This window comes from Falco biarmicus, chromosome 6 (assembly GCF_023638135.1).
Source record: "Falco biarmicus isolate bFalBia1 chromosome 6, bFalBia1.pri, whole genome shotgun sequence".
In the NCBI taxonomy this organism is placed as follows: domain Eukaryota; kingdom Metazoa; phylum Chordata; class Aves; order Falconiformes; family Falconidae; genus Falco; species Falco biarmicus.
The window spans coordinates 71798330-71815701 of NC_079293.1; the positions used below are offsets into that span (position 1 = coordinate 71798330).

Here is a 17372-nt window from a genome sequence, read left to right on the forward strand (position 1 = left end):
CAAAAGAGAAAATAAAGGGCTCTCAAGATGTCTTTGTGGTAGCATTTTGCTGTTCCAGTGAGGTCATGGAGAAGCTCCTACAGTAGTTCAGTGTGCTGCTCTCAGCTGTTTTCATTTTCCACTAGGAAGATGCAACTGTGTGAGACGATAGCACGTAGCCCTCCGAGACCAGAGGTGGAAGAACAAGAGAAATTACAGATACCCTGATCAAAGCTTGAGATAACTAAGGCTTTTGTGTCTATTGTTTTGTGTCTATTGCAGAAGAAAAGAGTTACCTTTTTCAGAAGCAGCAGTCCATCGTTTTGTCTTGTGGCTTTTGCAGATAGGAGTGCATTTCCGAAGGGCTGTACATCATTCAGCTTAATTTTGATGGCTACTCTCTTGCAGGAGCGTCAGAAACAGTTGGAAAGCCTTGGCATATCTCTTCAGTCTTCTGGAATAAAAGTTGGGGATAATAAGTGCTTCCTGGTTAATTTGAATGCAGATCCAGCTCTCAATGAACTCCTGGTGTACTATTTAAAGGTAAAAATAAATACTGAGATACATACATATATAAATATATCTAAAATAAAATCATTTAAAAAAATTTTCTAGAAATAGAAATAGGCCTCTAATGCCATTGGCACAGATGACATATCTAAGATAAAGCATTCTTTGATGTTCACTGCTTCATTATAAATAATGAGTGCAACGGTTTTATTTCAGATTTAATTCTTCATAGCAGAGGGAGGTTTGAGGATTTTTTTGTTTTGTTTTTTGAAAGAAATTTAGAGGTGCTCTCTTTGAGAAACTGTCTCCTGTTTTGCAATAGTTTTTATTTATTTATTTATTTATCTACCTATCTATTTATTTATTTATTTATTGCAATTGGGTTTTTGTAGTTTGGTTTTGTATTTCGGTTTTGGTGGGGTGTGTGGGGTTTTTTTTTTTTTATGCCAACTTTCAAAAGGTTGTACCCAGAAAATTATTTTATATAGAGATTGGGAATATCAGTAATCGGCTTGCTTCTACGTGTGTAGTCCAAATTCTGACTACTGTTTTCAGTTTATAAAATAAATTTTTATTCCTCTTCATGCAACTTGCCAGGAGTGACAATCAAGTTCTGTTCTGCCTTAGCACTTCTGCTGATGTGCAGTCCCCTTATGTTTAACTGATATTAAATGTAAAACACATGATGGGACTTTTGGACTCTGCACTGAAACATTTGGGTAGTTTAGTTTAACAAACTGTAGATGTGACCTGGAGTCAGGAGGAAAAATGAGGAACAACCATTTTTAAGTCACATTTCAGAGTACAAGTTCTAAAAATCTAGCAGGGTAAGAACATCAGTCTGAACTTCACATGAAATCATTCTCTTCTCTTTGAAGTCATTGGTAGTAAGTCTCAAAACAGCCACAAAATTAGCAACTGGGTTGAAAGATGGTTTTGGTGTAGTTGGTCTTAGGAAATAGGTGATCCTCTTAGATCAGTCATAGTTGCTCTGTGGTATCTCAATGAAAGCAAAGGAAAGAACTTTTTCAATATTGTATCTGCTGAAAAACATTAAAAAGGACAGAAGAGAGCTGAGGTTTTGGGAGAAGAATTGAATCCTTTCCAGGTGCCTTGCACATAGGTGTCCAGAGTGTGACTCAAGCTGCTAAATCAGCCTTGACACAGAGAGCTATTGAAGCAGAGCCAACTTCTGTGGTGTTATTGTGAACATGTGGCAAGAGTATGCTGAAGCCAAAGCCTGCTCAGAAAACAGGCCTTGGCACATCAGTAGCAGCAGAAAAGTCTCAGATGGTACGGTGCTATTTTCCTTTTCTAGAAAAAAACCCTTTGCATGGGGTAGGTTTTGTGTGTTTCAGTTAGTCTTTAATTATTATTTTTTTAATAACACAGATTTGTTTTATTGGTTGAGAATTTTGGTGTAGAGATCCCTGTGCTTTGAAATCCTTTCAATAAAATTACTTACACCTCTTTTGCTTAAAACCCTGAAATTAAACTCTTGCTTCTCAGAGTAAATATCTTGCCCATGTTTTCTTCAATTCTAAGCTGCATATGTAATAGATCTTAAAAGTACTGAAGAACAACTTGATCTGACTTACCTAAACTATTGTATCTGTTCCTCAAAACTTGCTTAGAGGTGCCTAAAAAAGAAATGGATTAATTGGGGCATGTGCAGAGTGATCCTTTGCCAAATCCCTCCTGCCTCGAGTACTGCAGGAATTTACTAAGCTGTTGGATGATCTAGGTGGAACCTGCGTAATAGCCATGGATTTAACCACTGTGAACCTGTCTTAATTCCTCTTTGAACTCCTTTATACTTTTGGCTTCTACAACATCCCAAGGCACTGAATTTTCCACAATTAAATTATAGAAACCTCTTCATCTTCGGATTTAACTGTTGCCTGTAAACTTTCCTGAGTGCTCCCTACTTCTTACTGTAAGACAAAGCAAGGATTTGCTTCCATTGTTTCATTCTCCCTCCTAAGGGAAGTATTGAGCAGCTTCCAAATTTTGGAACTAGATGACAAGATAAAGCCAGAAGGAGAATGGATGAGTTAGAACTACTGAACTTTTGCAATCCATTGCTAACATCTGAATTAATTTTCCCCAGGAGCACACATTAATAGGTTCAGACAACTCTCAAGATATCCAGCTGTGTGGAATGGGAATTCTTCCTGAACACTGCATTATAGACATCACCCCAGAAGGACAGGTTATATTAACACCTCAAAAAAATACTAGGTAAAGGAATAAAATACAGCTCCAGTTGTGTAATAATTGTAGTTTTATCTAATATTTTATGATTAGTGGTGCAAAAAGATAATTAGAAAATTAACTTTTCTATGTATTCTGAAGTAAGAAAATTCTTCTTCTTGTATCCTGCTTTTCCTTCTTTTTTTTTTTTTTTTTTTTTTTGTCATCTACCCCTCTGTCAACTCATGTCTTTTGTTCTAATGAGATTTCTCTCAGTGATGGTGTTTGTAGTCTAAGTTTTCAAAGAGAGGATAAGTAAATTGCATATGCTTTCAGCAAGTAGATAGTCACTGATTTGCAGCTGTGTAGATGTAACTATCAAAATTTGAATTAATTTTCTAGGAAATCTGTTGATATGCAAAGAGCTGCTGAAGCATTTATTGTTTTATTTGATTAAGTAGCAGTGCTTGAAAGCAGATGGTATATTCAAATTGATCACAAAATGACATGCATCATCAGCATCTCTGATAATTTATTGTTAGATACACAAAATTCAACAATTTCACGTTTACCCTGATTTGTAGTTGATCCTGCTTTGAGCAGGAGATTGGTGACATCCTGAGATTCCCTTCAAATTTGAGTTATCCTGCGATCCTATTTCAGGCTGAATGTGACTCTGAAATAAAAGTAGTTTCTGATTATTATAATTGGTTTATTGTCTTTAAACTATTTATATAGCAAAGGTCTCTGATGTCTTATTTTATGTCTGTATTTCACAGTAGTGTGAAAAGTGTTTATTTCCAGTGGCATCTTTTTTCAGGCCCCTCGTTTTTTAAGCTCTAATTATACTCCCCAGATCTAGCTGTCCATAAGCTTGAAGAATAAAAGAAGCTGAGTTTGAAGTGTTTATGAAACAGCACAAGGTAGATAGTGAAGTTTCTGGGGATATTTAGCCTCTTTGCAATCCATAAACCTGTTTACCTACCTTAACTAGTTACAATAAAGAAAGTAGCACTGGGGAAAAAAGCTAAGCCTCGTATACATGTGTTTGCTTTAGATTTTTGCCTTTTGACAGGACATTTGTAAATGGTTCTGCTGTGGCATGTCCTATCCAGCTACATCATGGAGACAGAATACTGTGGGGAAACAACCACTTCTTCAGGTACAAAAGATATTAAAGAAATCCTAAGTTTGCACCAACTTTGTTTTATCTTAAGGTGTAAGGAAAGATGTCAGTGGAGCGTTCAACCTGCAGGAGGAGGTGATTTCTTTTTCATAGGGATTATGAAGGCAATGCTGATGATTGACTGTTCATGAATGCTAAATGTTATAGCAACTGTGTGTGATTTTAATTTCAGAGCACTGGGTTGGCTTCTTGCATTTGCAAGGGACTGTAACCTTGCTGATGAGAACGTTGCTGTAGTTATCAGTACTATTATCTCACTGAAGAGATTTAGTTTTTGAGCTGGTAACTTTAATGTGCTCTGGTACCACATTAATACTAAGTACTTCCTCTTCCATGGTGAAAATACTACACCTAAGCTTTGTCTTGGATAGGTTGCCTTTTGGATTTTGAAGATAAGGTGTTAGATTTTTGACCTATGTTTTATAGTGATCTGGGTCTTACAAGGTCACTGTAAGGCTCTCTGTTCCCTGGAGTTCCAGCTCCAGCCATACCTACAAACTTCCTGTATCAGACAGGTAGATGTCTTCTGTGAAAGACAATATTCATGAAACTCTCTGGCTGGTCTGAAATACTTTAAAGATCAGTGGATTTAAATGATAACCTAAAACTTATTTGTTTTCTTTCATGCTTGAAGGAAGAATCCACATAAGAAGTGGGATATAATTTCATTATTGCCTCTAAGTTATTTGGATATGAGATGCCTGAAAAAATTCTTGGTTGTCTAAATTATATGATTAGTAGGTAGTATCAGGTACTCTCTATTGTTAAGAGCGCAGAATGAATCAGTTAATTTACCTTCAGCTCTCCTGTTTACCCTGAGGAAAAGTACTCTCACAGGAGCTCAACAAATTTTGAAAGGGAAAAATCTACTGATTTGGATAATCTTCTTAATTTTAATAATCTTTGAAAGCAACCCTTTGTTTCAGAGTTGAGTAATTAATAGTTCTTCAAAAATTTTCCTTTTATTTAAAGGCTGAATTTACCAAAGAAAAAAAAGAAGACAGATCATGAGGATGAAGAACGAGACAACTCTATGAAGTGCAGTAATAGTGTTGAGCAGCTGGACATAGATGGAGATAATTCCAGTGAAGTGTCTAGTGAGATTAACTTCAGCTATGAATATGCTCAGATGGAAGTTACTATGAAGGCACTTGGTAGTAATGGTAAGAAGCAACAGAAATTATTGGGAGTATGTACAGAATGTGTGGTTACATCTTCAGGGACTCTTAGCCAGACTTTTCCCCTTATAACTTCCTAGTGGAGAATTTTTCTTGTGAATGACTCACCATAGCTATTTTTGCACTTGAGGGGGAAACAAAACATTGCAGATTGGTTTTTTTGGCAGTTCTTGATGAAAGAAAAGCCAAAACTGGAATATTGGTGGAACTGCAGCCTCAAATCAAAGTGTTTTCACTTTGTTGTTTATTTTTCTTGTGTTATATCTCACTCAGGCATTAATTATAGTGATTTCTGTCTCTGAAACAAAGTTCTTTAGTTTTTGTGGTCTTACATAGCTGTCCCAGAATGGCATTATTTTGGGAGATAGGAGGAAGTTTTTTGGAAGAATGGAAGAAAGCTTGGTCTTCCCCTTTTCTCAGTTTTTTTAAATCATCCATCCAATCTGTTCTGTGGATGTTTATTTTGCTCCACAGTTCAGCAGATTTTTTAAATATGCATTACAACATATAATCACTTCCTCCTTTTATATGATAACTGTATTTACTGTCTGGAATGTTCCTCACCATGGATTTCAGTGGCTACTGCAGGCCCTAATGTGGATAACTGCAGAAATAGAATGGGGAAAGGAAGTACCAAATCATAGTAATTTGTGCCTTGCTCAAGAGCATGCAGCAGATCTGTAGCAGACCGTGCGAAAGATCTCAGATTTCAGAGTCCCCCATCTCTGTCCCATATTCATTACATGAGTGTTGCCATTTAATTTTGAGGTTACCAGGTATTTGACACCCCAGAAGTACTAGCTTCTTTATTTTCTGCTTAGATCCAATGCAGTCAATCTTGCAAAGCCTGGAGCAGCAGCATGAAGAGGAGAAGAGATCTGCGCTTGAACGACAAAGACTGATGTATGAACACGAACTGGAGCAACTACGAAGGCGATTGTCACCAGAGAAGCAGCATTTCCGCAGCATGGACAGGTTCTCCTTTCATTCTCCCAGCGCTCAGCAGCGCTTACGGCAGTGGGCAGAGGAGAGGTGGGTAATCAGATCTGACCATCAGGAGCGTTCATTTAAATTTCTTCAATGTTAGTGAATTTTGCAAGTTTTTAATTGCATTGCACACTTCTACCGAATTTCTGAAAGGACTCCTGGAGGGAGGGGATTGGGGAGAACACGGCAAAAATAGTTTAAGAACAATCAGACCTGTAATGCTAGAAAAGATGAGAAAGAATGAGTGCCTCCTTTGTTAAGGAGAAACTATCCTTATCAGATTTGACTAAAGATGAGGTGATTGGAAGAAATTTTGGGACTTCTGTATGAATTTATTCTTCTGTGGATCATGACTTGGCTGTTTGGATGGTTGTTTTTCCTCTTGACTCACATCCATCTGCTTATCTGGGCAGGTCCTGGCAACCAGGAGAGTGCAGAAACAGAAAGGAGTAAGAGAATGATATAAAGAATTTTGATCTAAAGCATTAGAAAACTGTTTGATAACCACAGAGGGGCCACTGTCCTCTTTGCCTCTTCCTAGGCAATTGCACTGAGGTTATTTACTTCAGTCTCTAAATGATCATTTCCAGTATTACTGTCAAAAGGAGCAGCTGCAGGATGAAGAGGAAACTTACCCTAAAACAATGAGCATGGTAAAGACATTGTAATGAGAAAATACAAATCTAATTCATATTAGAAGCAACTTCTGAAATAGAAAATATTTGAGACAGTCTACCAAGGTGTTAGCTGTGTGTCTGGAATATTTTGTGGTGCCAGATTCCTGTGCTGCACAGTTGGTTACATTTGCCAGGAAGGCCGATGAGCAAGCAGGTCATGGTGTCTGAATAAACCTTTCTCTGTAAAACGGAACATCCACATCTGTGGTGGGGAAGCTCTGGAATAAGCCACACAAAAGCTGACTGTTCAGCACATGCATGGAGAAGTCTCCAAAGCCAGCAGTATGCTAATGTTCGTACTGCTAATTTCATACAGATGATCTCCACCATGTGCCTGTCTCCCCCCCGAAGAAATGCAATTTAATTCACCCGATTTTTGTGTTAAAAATCATAGAATCATTTGGGTTTGAAGGGACCTTAAAGACCACCCAGTCCTGCCCCCGGACAATGGCAGGGACCCCTCCCACCATCCCAGGCTGCTCCCAGCCCCGTCCAGCCTGGCCTTGAGCCCTGCCAGGGATGGGGCACCCACAGCTGCTCTGGGCAGCCTGGGCCAGCGCCTCGCCGCCCTCACAGGGAAGAATTTCTTCCTCATCTCTCATCTCCATCTCCCCTCTCTCATGTAAAGCCATTCCCCCGTGTGCCATCGCCACCTGCCCTTGCCCAAAGCCCCTCCCCAGCTTTCTTGCCGGCCCCTTTAGGCACCGGCAGGTGCTCTAAGGTCTCCCCGCAGCCTTCTCCTCCCCAGGCTGAGCCACCCCAGCTCTCCCAGCCTGTCCCCACAGCAGAGCTGCTCCAGCCCCTGAGCATCTCCCTGGCCTCCTCTGGACCAGCTCCAACAGGTCCATGTCCTTCTGTTGTGGGGGGGCCCAGAGCTGGACGCAGCGCTGCAGGGGGGTCTCACCAGAGCAGAGTAGAGGGGGAGAATCACCTCCCTCAAACTGCTGGCCATGCTTCTTTTGATGCAACCCAGTGCAGGTGAACTTTGCTGGGTCATGTTGAGCTTCTTGACAACCAACACCCCCAAGTCCTTCTCCTCAGGGCTGCTTTAATCCATTCTCTGCCCAGCCTGTATTTGTGCTTGGGTTTGCCCCAGCCTACATGTGCAGGACCTTGCCCTTGGCCTTGCTGAACTTGATGAGGCTCACATGGGCCTGCCTGCCAAGGTCCCTCTGGATGGCAACCATTCCCTCCAGTGTGTTGACTGCACCACACAGCTTGGTGTCGCTGGCAGACTTGCTGAGGATGCTTTCCATCCCAGTGTCCATGTTGCCAACAAGGATGTTAAATGGCACTGGTCCCAGTTCCCTAAGGAATGCCGGTCATCACCGGTCTCCACTTGGGCATCAGGTCATTGACTGAAACTCTTTGAGTGTGACCGTCCAGCTAATTCTTTGTCCACCAAGTGTTTCATCTCAAATCCATGTCTCTCCAGTGTAGACAAGGTTGTGCGTGACAGTGTCAAATGCTTTGCACAATTCCAGGGAGATGACGTCAGTTGCTCTTCCCTTATCCACAATTTTGTAACCCCATCATAGAAGGCCGCCAAATTTTTCAGGCACAATTTGCCCTTAGTGAAGCCATGTGGCTGTCACCAGTCACCTCCTTATTTTCCATGTGCCTTAGCATTGTTTTGAGGAGGATCTTGCTCCATGATTTTGCAGGGCACAGAGGTGAGACTGACTGGCCTATAGTTCACTAGGTCTTCCTTATCTCCCTTTGTAAAAATGGGGCTGATGTTTCCCCTTTTCCAGTCAGTGGGAACTTCCCTAGACTGCCCCAACTTCTCAGATATGATGGCCCCAACTTCTCAGATATGATGGATAGTGGCTTCCCTGGACTGCCACTTCTCCTCAAATATGATGGATAGTGGCTTAGCCACTTTATCCACCAGTTCCCTTGGGATTCACCAATGCATCTCATCAGGTCCCATGAATTTGTGCACCTTCAGGTTCCTTAGATGGTCTCAGACCTTATCTTCTGTAGTGGGCAGTTCTTCATTCTCCCAGTCTCTGCCTTTGCCTTCTGCGGCTTGGGTGATGTGGCTGGAGAATCACAGGTGAAGACCGAGGCAAAAAAATTGTTGAGTACCTCAGCCCTCTCCATGTCCCAGGTAACCAGGTCTCCTGTTCCCTTCTGGAGAGGGCACACATTTCCCTTAGTCTTCCTTTTATCCCCGAGGTACCTGTAGAAGCTTTTCTTGCTGCCCCTGGTGTCCCTGGCCAGATTTAATTCTGTCAGGGCTTTAGCTTTCCTAATCTGATCCCTGGCTGCTTGGACAATTTCTCTGTATTTCTCCCAGGGTACCTGTCCTTGCTTCCACCTCTTTAGGATTCCTTTTCGTGTCTGAGTTCGTCCAGAAGCTCCTTGTTCATCCATGCAAGCCTCCTGGTGCTTTTGCCTGACTTCTTTTTGTTGGGATGCCATCGCTCCTGAGCTTGGAGGAGGTGATCCTTGAACGTTAACCAGCTTTCCTGGGCACTCCTCCCTCCGGGTCGTTATCCCATGGTACTCTACCAAGCAGATCCCTGAAGAGGCCAAGGACTGCTCTCCTGAAGGCCAGGGTGGTGAGCTTGCTGTGCACCCTCCTTGCCGCCCTGAGGATCTTGAACTCCACCGTTGCATGGTCACATTCCCCACCAGCCCCTCCTTGTTGGTGAGAACAAGGTCCAGCGTGGCACCTCTCCTCGTTGTCTCCTCTGTCACTTGGAGAAGGAAGTTATCATCAGGGCATTCCAGGAACCTCCTGGATTGCTTATGTCCTGCTGTGTTGTCCCTCCAACAGATCTGGGATGGCTGAAGTCCTCCATGAGGGCCAGGGCTTGTGAACGTGGGGCTGCTCCTATCTGTGTATAGAGGGCCTCGTCCGCCCGGTCATCCTGGTGGGGCAGCCTGTAGCAGACCCCCACTACAATGCCACCTGTCCCTGCCCTCCCTTTGATCCTGACCCATAAGCTCTCGGTGGCTCCTCACCCATCCCCAGGCAGAGCTCCGTGCGCTCTGGGGGGTCACTGGCATAGAGGGTGACACCCCCCTCGTGTCCCCTGCCTGTCCTTCCTGTATCCTTCCATCCCAACACTCCAGTCACAGGAGCCACCCCACCATGTCTGTGTGACTGTGACACTGGTAAGATCATAGCCCTGCAGGTGTGCACATCTCTAACTCCTCTTATTCTCCATATTATGGAAAATTAATTTATTCTCCATACACAGAGGCGTTTAAGCCGGGCCCCGGTGAGGCTGGCTAACTGGCTGAGTGTTAAGACTCCTTCCTGCCAAGTGATCGTTTCTTTTGCACTTTGTTTCAATACTTAAATGCCGTGATTTTTCCTGTCTTCCCCTCCAACTCCCTTTCTTTTAGAGAAGAAATGTTGACCCACAGCCTGAGAAAGCTGCGAGAGCAGATTGTTAAAGCCAATTTGTATGTGAGAGAAGCCAATTTTATTGGAGAGGAATTGGACAAGAGGACAGAGTATAAAGTTACCCTCCAGATCCCAGCTTCAAGCCTTAATGCCAACAGTAAGGTAAGGTAGCCCTAATGGAACTAAATCATTATTCAGTAAGTTTGCCCCTCAGCATTCATACTTGTATCCTGACTTTAATGTTCTAGATAGTTTGCCGCTCTATTCATGTGCATTAAATATGGCTTTGTTAGTGCATGCTACATCCTTATTGTGTTTTGTTACCATGAAAATCTTACAGTGTGCTGGCTTACTGATAAATATTTTGGTGCAAGACCTTTCCACTGGTGTTGAAATTCAGACTTGCTTCCGAGTGTTAAAATCTGTACAGGTTAGGCAGCATCTATTTCAACTATTTACCATCACCTTGTGGACATTTGACTTTACATCATCCTAGTGAGCTGAGAAAATGCTGTCATCCCCATCATGAAGGGAGGAACTGGACCAGGGAGGATTTGGGTTATTTGTTCCAGACATCTTAGAAATTTTGGAAGAAAGGAACTGAACCTGAACTTCCATGTCTCAGGCTAGCTGCCTAAGCTGGGATTGTTTCTGTTCTTGAGGTCAGCTCAATATTTTGGTGATATGCAGGCCGTTGTTAGTACAGTAGATGTATTTTATTCCAGGATTAGAATTTTTATCAACTGCTTTAGAGGTTTCTCTCATCTTTTTGTTTTTCTCAGTGTCTGCTGGCCCATCTAGAAACAGGATGGTAAAGAGGGTTAGTTTTCTTGAAAGTTACTGACAGCAGTAACTTTAGCTGGAACTCCAGGCCTATTGTAACTTGAGGGTATTTGTGAAATGCTTAAATGTTCCTATTTCTAACACTTGTGTAAGGTGAAAATCCACAGAAACTAGTGCCTGTAGGTGTGATTAGATTTCACGGTTAAACTGAACACGAATATACTGCGACAGCTAAACTCGGAGTTTGTCACCCTTGAAAAAACCCACCAAAATCCAGACTTTTCTCAAAGATATTCTCAGTTTTGTATTGGTTTTGAACTCTTTTTTCATTGTTGTGACACATATTCCTTACATTTTTATTTATATATATATATATATTTATAAACATATATATATATAAAGAAATATAAATATATATAATTGTTTCACAGAGAGGTGCAATTCTCAGCGAGCCCGCTATTCAGGTGAGAAGGAAAGGGAAAGGCAAACAGATTTGGTCACTGGAAAAGCTGGAGAATCGATTGGTAGATATGAGAGATCTTTACCAGGAGTGGAAAGACTGTGAGGAAGACAACCCAGTAAGTAAAAATTACTCCAGTGTTGTGCTGATAGAATTACATCTCTGTTCAATTTTTTGTTTAAGTAGATGTGAGAAAATCTTCTGGCTCAGGACGGGGCGGGGGGTTGAGGGGTGGGGAGGGAAGATGTAAAGAGATAAGTTTTCCTGAGCTTTTGCTTTTCCTAGTACTGAAGTGATCTTCAGCATTTCATTATCCCTTATCTTGTCACTTTGATGCTTGCTTGCATGCATGGTTTGGTGATGGAACCAAGCATACAATGCGAAGCAGTAAGTAAGCACAACAGCAGCTGATATTCGGGCTGACGTCGCTGAATCTGATGGTGTGAAGGAGAGGTTGCCGAGGGTAGGCCTTATACTCGCTCCAAAGTAAAATTCAAGTTTCCATTCTTCTTGTGATCTTACCTGGTCTCTTGCTTGAGTCCATTTTTCTTTCACTGGGCTGGTTTGTGCAACACTTTGAAAACTGTTTCATGAAAAGCTTGTTTTTCTTACATTATTATGGATTTCATTGAAGGTGATGAGAGCTTACTTCAGGCGAGCTGATCCATTCTATGATGAGCAGGAAAACCACAGCCTTATCGGAGTAGCCAATGTTTTTCTTGAGTGCCTGTTCTATGATGTGAAGCTACAATATGCTGTTCCAATCATCAATCAGAAGGGAGAGGTTTGTCATTCTTCTATAATCTATCCTTACTCAACTGTTTAATTACAGCCCATGAATCTCATTATCAGTATGTAGTAGATATTTTCCAGTTTCATGTGCACAAGCTCTTTGCTAACGATTTGGAATTACGCAAATCCCATAATACCTTACTAGAGTTGTTTAGACAGCTCTGAATCCCAGCATAGTGATTGTGAAAGGAGAAAGTGTTGCTGAGCACCTTTCTGAGCAAAGCAGCCCAAAATAAATGCTTAGCAGAGTGAGTTTGAGCTGTAGCTCCCCTGGCTTTCACTACCATCAAGAATAGGCTCTTAAATATATACTGTAAGAACAACTTCAAAGGCAGCTAGAGCATAGCAGGCGGCATTCTCTGTGCTTTACATCACATGCACTTTGCAGACTCCCTGGAGACTGGTGTGAAGGTGAGTGAGATTGCAGTACACTGTTCCCAAAGTCACTCTACCGGCTGCTTTCTTTATGAGTTTACAACAAAAGGCTCTTTGATTCTTGCTCCAGAGCATCCTTCATCTGGTGCAATAAATGCGCAGTGCAAAACATAGAAAGAAATAAAATGTTGTCTGTTTACAGGTTGGAAAAAGCAGTAGTTGTAGTTACCTGAAAAGGGATGAACCTGTCACTGTTTTCTGGCACACAAGTAATTCTTATTCCTTTCTTATCAGGTATCGGGTCGTCTCCATGTTGAAGTTGTTCGCGTGAGTGGAGAAATAGATGACAGGTTGGTTGGAGGTGAGGATAGTCCAGACTATTCAAATGAAAATGATGCTCAGGAGAGAAAACTGGTCTGCAGGGTGAGTTCCAGATATATCCCAACCTCTGAGCAACCTTCCCTCTTTCTATCCCAAGTCTTAAAGAAGTCCCTGGACAATATGAACAATCTGGGGGCAATTGTACTCTTTCTCACTTTTTATCCTGTCCCATAGAGCTCCTTGTGTTTGCAAGCAGTATGGGACATCATTACAGGAAACGTTCTCTAAGGATCTTGAGGGCTGCCTTACTATAGAGCTGTAACTAATTTGAACTTAATTTGACAAATGGAGAATAGAAGTTTATTAAAAAATGTGGTTAATATGATGGCTTTGTTTAGATCAGAAGGTGTATTCAAAACATTTTGTGTCTATTTGGCCTTGATTTTGAAAAAGGGGGGACAGCATACTTTGGTATTGTTGGGGGTTATATTTTGTTTCTAGCATCACAGAATAAGGACAAGTAGTATCTTAAAACCAAGATTTTGCAGAATAAAGGAGCCTGTTTTGGTAGAAGTATGAGATTTTTACTGTTCCTCATCAATTCCTCATCAATTATGATGTTTTTGGTGCATTTTACCATTAAACATTAATAATATGTTTTGGGGTATTTGTAAAATTCAGCCCTTTAGCTTTTACTCCCAAGAAGTATATGCCTGGTGACATCTAGTGACGATGTTCAGCTGATGCATCCAAAACGTTGTCTCCAATGTATATCCATGCAGAAATCTGTTATTTTGTAAAGTTATTTGCTTGGGTTTTTTTTTTGTTATCCTTTGCAGCAAACAGAATAACATTCTACCAGAAGGTATTTTTAATTCTATGCCCAATGAATAAATGCTTTTCCTTTGTTTCTCATCTCTTTTCTAGATTAAAATACTTCAGGCTACAGGTTTGCCACAGCACCTCTCCCACTTTGTGTTCTGCAAATACACATTCTGGGATCAACTTGAGCCAGTTAATGTTGCACCTGAGGTGGATCCTTCCTTATCTTCTGTCAGCAAAGAGCCACGGTGCATGGTTGTCTTCGATCACTGCAATGTAATATTTTTTTCTATTTTATTAATGAAACTCTAGGCAGACAAAGCAGGTTTATGCTTGGGTAACAGTTTTAGTTGCCTCTTCACTCACATTATAGTACTTCATGAGGCTGATACCCTAATACCTTTTAATAAGGACTTAAAACATCTTCAGCGTCCATATAAGTTTGATTGTTCGACGCTGTTCACTTGTACAAAAATCATAGAAGATGAAGTAGTGGATTAATAAAGGAAAGCAATCTGTTCAGGAGAGAGACTTATGTTAAGAGTTTACCCACAGTAAAAATGCTGCTGAACATGAATGGAAAATTAATATTCACCAGAGTCTATTGAATATCTGCATCTGAGCTGATCACTCTACACACTGATGTAGTGGAGAGAAATGTCCCAGTCCTGGGACATGATGCCTGTTATCCTAATGTAGACAGTGAAGTTAGGTCATGTATATTAGAACGGACTGTTTCTTCCCATTGCCTCAAACAACTGTCTGAGTGGAGACATCTTTAATAGAGATATGTAAAGTCAGCTTAGATGAATCCCAGCCAAATCACCTGAGTTCTTGTCTTGTTCTTTCTATCATTTTTCATTACACTGGGCAATTTATTCCACTTACCATTTGTGAAATAGATATAATACTTTCTGATGAGTTTTGATTTACTGATTCTGAACATTCAAACTTGTGATTTTTATTTTTTTTTTACATCTTTTTTTTTTTTTTAAACATTGGTTCAGGACTTGGAACACCATGTGGTCATTTTTCAACTATTTTGACTTCAGTCTTCAGCAATCATGTATCTTTGCCTTGCCTCCTGATTTTACAACTGAGCTGACAGTTTCTCCCTTCCTTCATAATTGTGTCTTGAGGACCAGAGTGACTTTACTGCGCGTTTGTATTAAAGTCAAGACAGTAAATCTGTAAGCCTAAGTCGTTGAGTAGTGACAGTCATCAACCATTTTGTCGCTTACATACAGGAGGTTTCTGTAAATATTTCTGAAGACTTTATGGAACATCTTTATGATGGTGCTTTGGCAATTGAAGTCTATGGGCACAAGCACAGTGGTGACCGCAAAAATCCAGCCCTGTGGGATTTGGGAATAATTCAAGCCAAAACACGCAGCCTTCGTGACAGGTAAATATGAAAAATAGATCCTTGGTTTAGAATTTTGGAAAAATCGCTGAGCTGCCCAATTTTGAAACAGGTTTGGGGTAAGTAGTCAAATTTTGAAGTGAGATAACTGAACGTGTTTGAGACTCTATCTGTTAGACTCTTATAAATAGACTGTCTATTGGAAAAACACCATGCAATGTGGCAGTAGGCTTTAAAGAAGGAAAAGAGGAGAAATGCCCATCTCCATTTCAAACTAAAAGGGGTAAAACTTGAAAGACTTTAAAGTCCCCTTTATTTAGGCAAACTCAAGTGCCTAAGTAGGTGCTACAAAAGAGCAAGCTGAATATTTTCCTTCATATTGTTATGTTATTCTGTGCCAGAACGAGCTATCAAGTCTAAAGCAGCAAGATGCTGTTCTGGCTGTATGCTGATGTATTTATTCAAGGTCTGACTCCAATTCATTCTTGGCCATGAAATGTCATCACTGTAATGCTTCTGTTGGATAAGCTGTATTGCTAATTACTTCAGTTGCAGTAAATATGCAACAGTATGGTAATTCAGACTGAAGGGTATTGTTTTTTTTGCTGGCAGCCATTTGTTGTCCCCGAAGTAAGCTTAGTAGCATTTTCTTCAATGTAAGTTGTTTTGCCTCTCCAGTTAGAAGGCAGCTCTGCACCTTAGTTTGTTAGCAGTTACTTCTCATTTTACTCCCAGCCTAAGCTTGTGTTGAATGTATTGAATATTAAGCTATATATAAGGAAATTCAAAAGAAAAGTCAGGAAAACATGGTAAAGAGGAGATGGAAAAAAGATGCTATAAAACTGTTAGGTTTGGTAGCTGAGTAGTAAGTACCTCCTTCCTTCTTAATTTTGAAGTACTACAACAGTGGCAGTTTCTTATTTAAGCTCTTGGAAGAATTAGAGAGAAGGCTGTAGTATGTAGTTCAGGAAAGCGCCCTGAATCTTGAAAGCTTGTGAGACAGTGTCATATTTCATTTTGCTATCTTCTGTATGAATCTGATTGCACTGACAACACTGGGCTTCTGTGGCAGTAGCTGAGACCAGAGCTCAAATGTTACAATGGAGTGGAATTGGTTTTGTACTGGAGTCAAGAAAAGTCTTATTTCTGATGTTTGACTAAGAGAGCTGCTAGTAAAATCTGTAAGCACTGCACAACTAGTAACACTAGATACTCACAAATGGTGCATCTATTGAAGTGTTCCTTTGCATCTTTAATCTGAGCTAATGCTTTGGGTTCTTTCTTTGGGGGGTGGGGGAGCAGGAAAGAAAGAAGCAGTATTTGATATGTGTTGCAGGTGGAGTGAAGTGACCCGGAAAGTAGAACTCTGGGTTCAAATTCTGGAGCTGAATGAGAATGGGGAATACTGCCCAGTTGAGGTGACTCCTGCGAAGGATGTATGCACAGGAGGCATCTTCCAGCTCAGGCAGGTAAGGTAGCACGTACAGGATTTCAGCTGTGGAAAGAGTCTGCAGAAAGATAAGAAGTTTCTTTTTTGTATGGTAAAGGGATGGTGTCCAAGGCACTGTCAAACTTAGACACAAAATATGATACTGTGTAAAACAGATATAAAGTGGAGTCCCTCTGTTTTGTGAAACTGCCAGCGTGCGTACGCTCAGATGTAAAGGTGATCAAAGACTTACCTGTAATCTTTTTGCTATGTTCTTTCCCTGTTCTGTGATAGCACCAGGTAGAAAAGACATCGGTCTCAACTGTACTTAATTATTTTTTAAAGAGGTCCAGAGTTCCCCTTTATTTGATCCCACCCAGCCACTCCTTTGTTCTTTGAATTCTACACGCATTAAATTGTTAATGCTTAACTGCGTGGTTAACATTTTTAAGTGATAAGCTGTTGCCCAGAGAACACCATGAATTAGTAAAAGTTACATACAGGCTGCACCTCTGAACTCCCCAACTCCTTTGATATTTTTTTTTTAAATTCTTTTTTTCCCTATGGGTTTTACTAAGGAATAGTTACTTTGCTGCACTGATAGCATCGGTGGGTAAGAATTTTCAGTCAAGTAGACCAGAGTCAGGAGAAGTTCAATGAAATTCCAATAGCACCAAATTAAACTATTTTCTCTCCTCTTTTGTAGGTGGGGAGGAGATCCTATTTTCCCCTTTCAAAAGTGTTAAAAATAAAATTCTATAAGTGTATGTTTAAACAACACTCCATAAAATTAAACTGGGGAATTGATGAATGCTGAACTATTTTTTTTTCTTTTTTCTGTAAATACATAAATCCTGTAAGCATTCATCCTTGGAACAGAAGGGATATCTCTTGAACGCTGGGTCATTGAGACTGCAGTACTTGCCACTGTTCTTCCCGAAACAAAAATATAATGT

At 40.8% G+C, this 17372-nt stretch overlaps 1 protein-coding gene across 5 annotated transcripts in view; it reads left to right on the top strand.

Moving 5' to 3' along the window:
* Window positions 1-17372, top strand: part of KIF13B (kinesin family member 13B) — a 133139-nt gene that overhangs the window by 71961 nt on the left and 43806 nt on the right. For all 5 annotated transcript variants that reach the window (XM_056343117.1, XM_056343121.1, XM_056343119.1 and 2 more), the window contains exons 13-24: window positions 388-522; window positions 2600-2730; window positions 3758-3844; window positions 4841-5031; window positions 5868-6078; window positions 10071-10233; window positions 11286-11432; window positions 11949-12098; window positions 12776-12904; window positions 13730-13900; window positions 14872-15029; window positions 16324-16456. In XM_056343117.1, coding sequence (XP_056199092.1) covers window positions 388-522; window positions 2600-2730; window positions 3758-3844; window positions 4841-5031; window positions 5868-6078; window positions 10071-10233; window positions 11286-11432; window positions 11949-12098; window positions 12776-12904; window positions 13730-13900; window positions 14872-15029; window positions 16324-16456 — 1806 coding nt within the window. The remainder of the gene's footprint in view (window positions 1-387; window positions 523-2599; window positions 2731-3757; window positions 3845-4840; window positions 5032-5867; window positions 6079-10070; window positions 10234-11285; window positions 11433-11948; window positions 12099-12775; window positions 12905-13729; window positions 13901-14871; window positions 15030-16323; window positions 16457-17372) is intronic.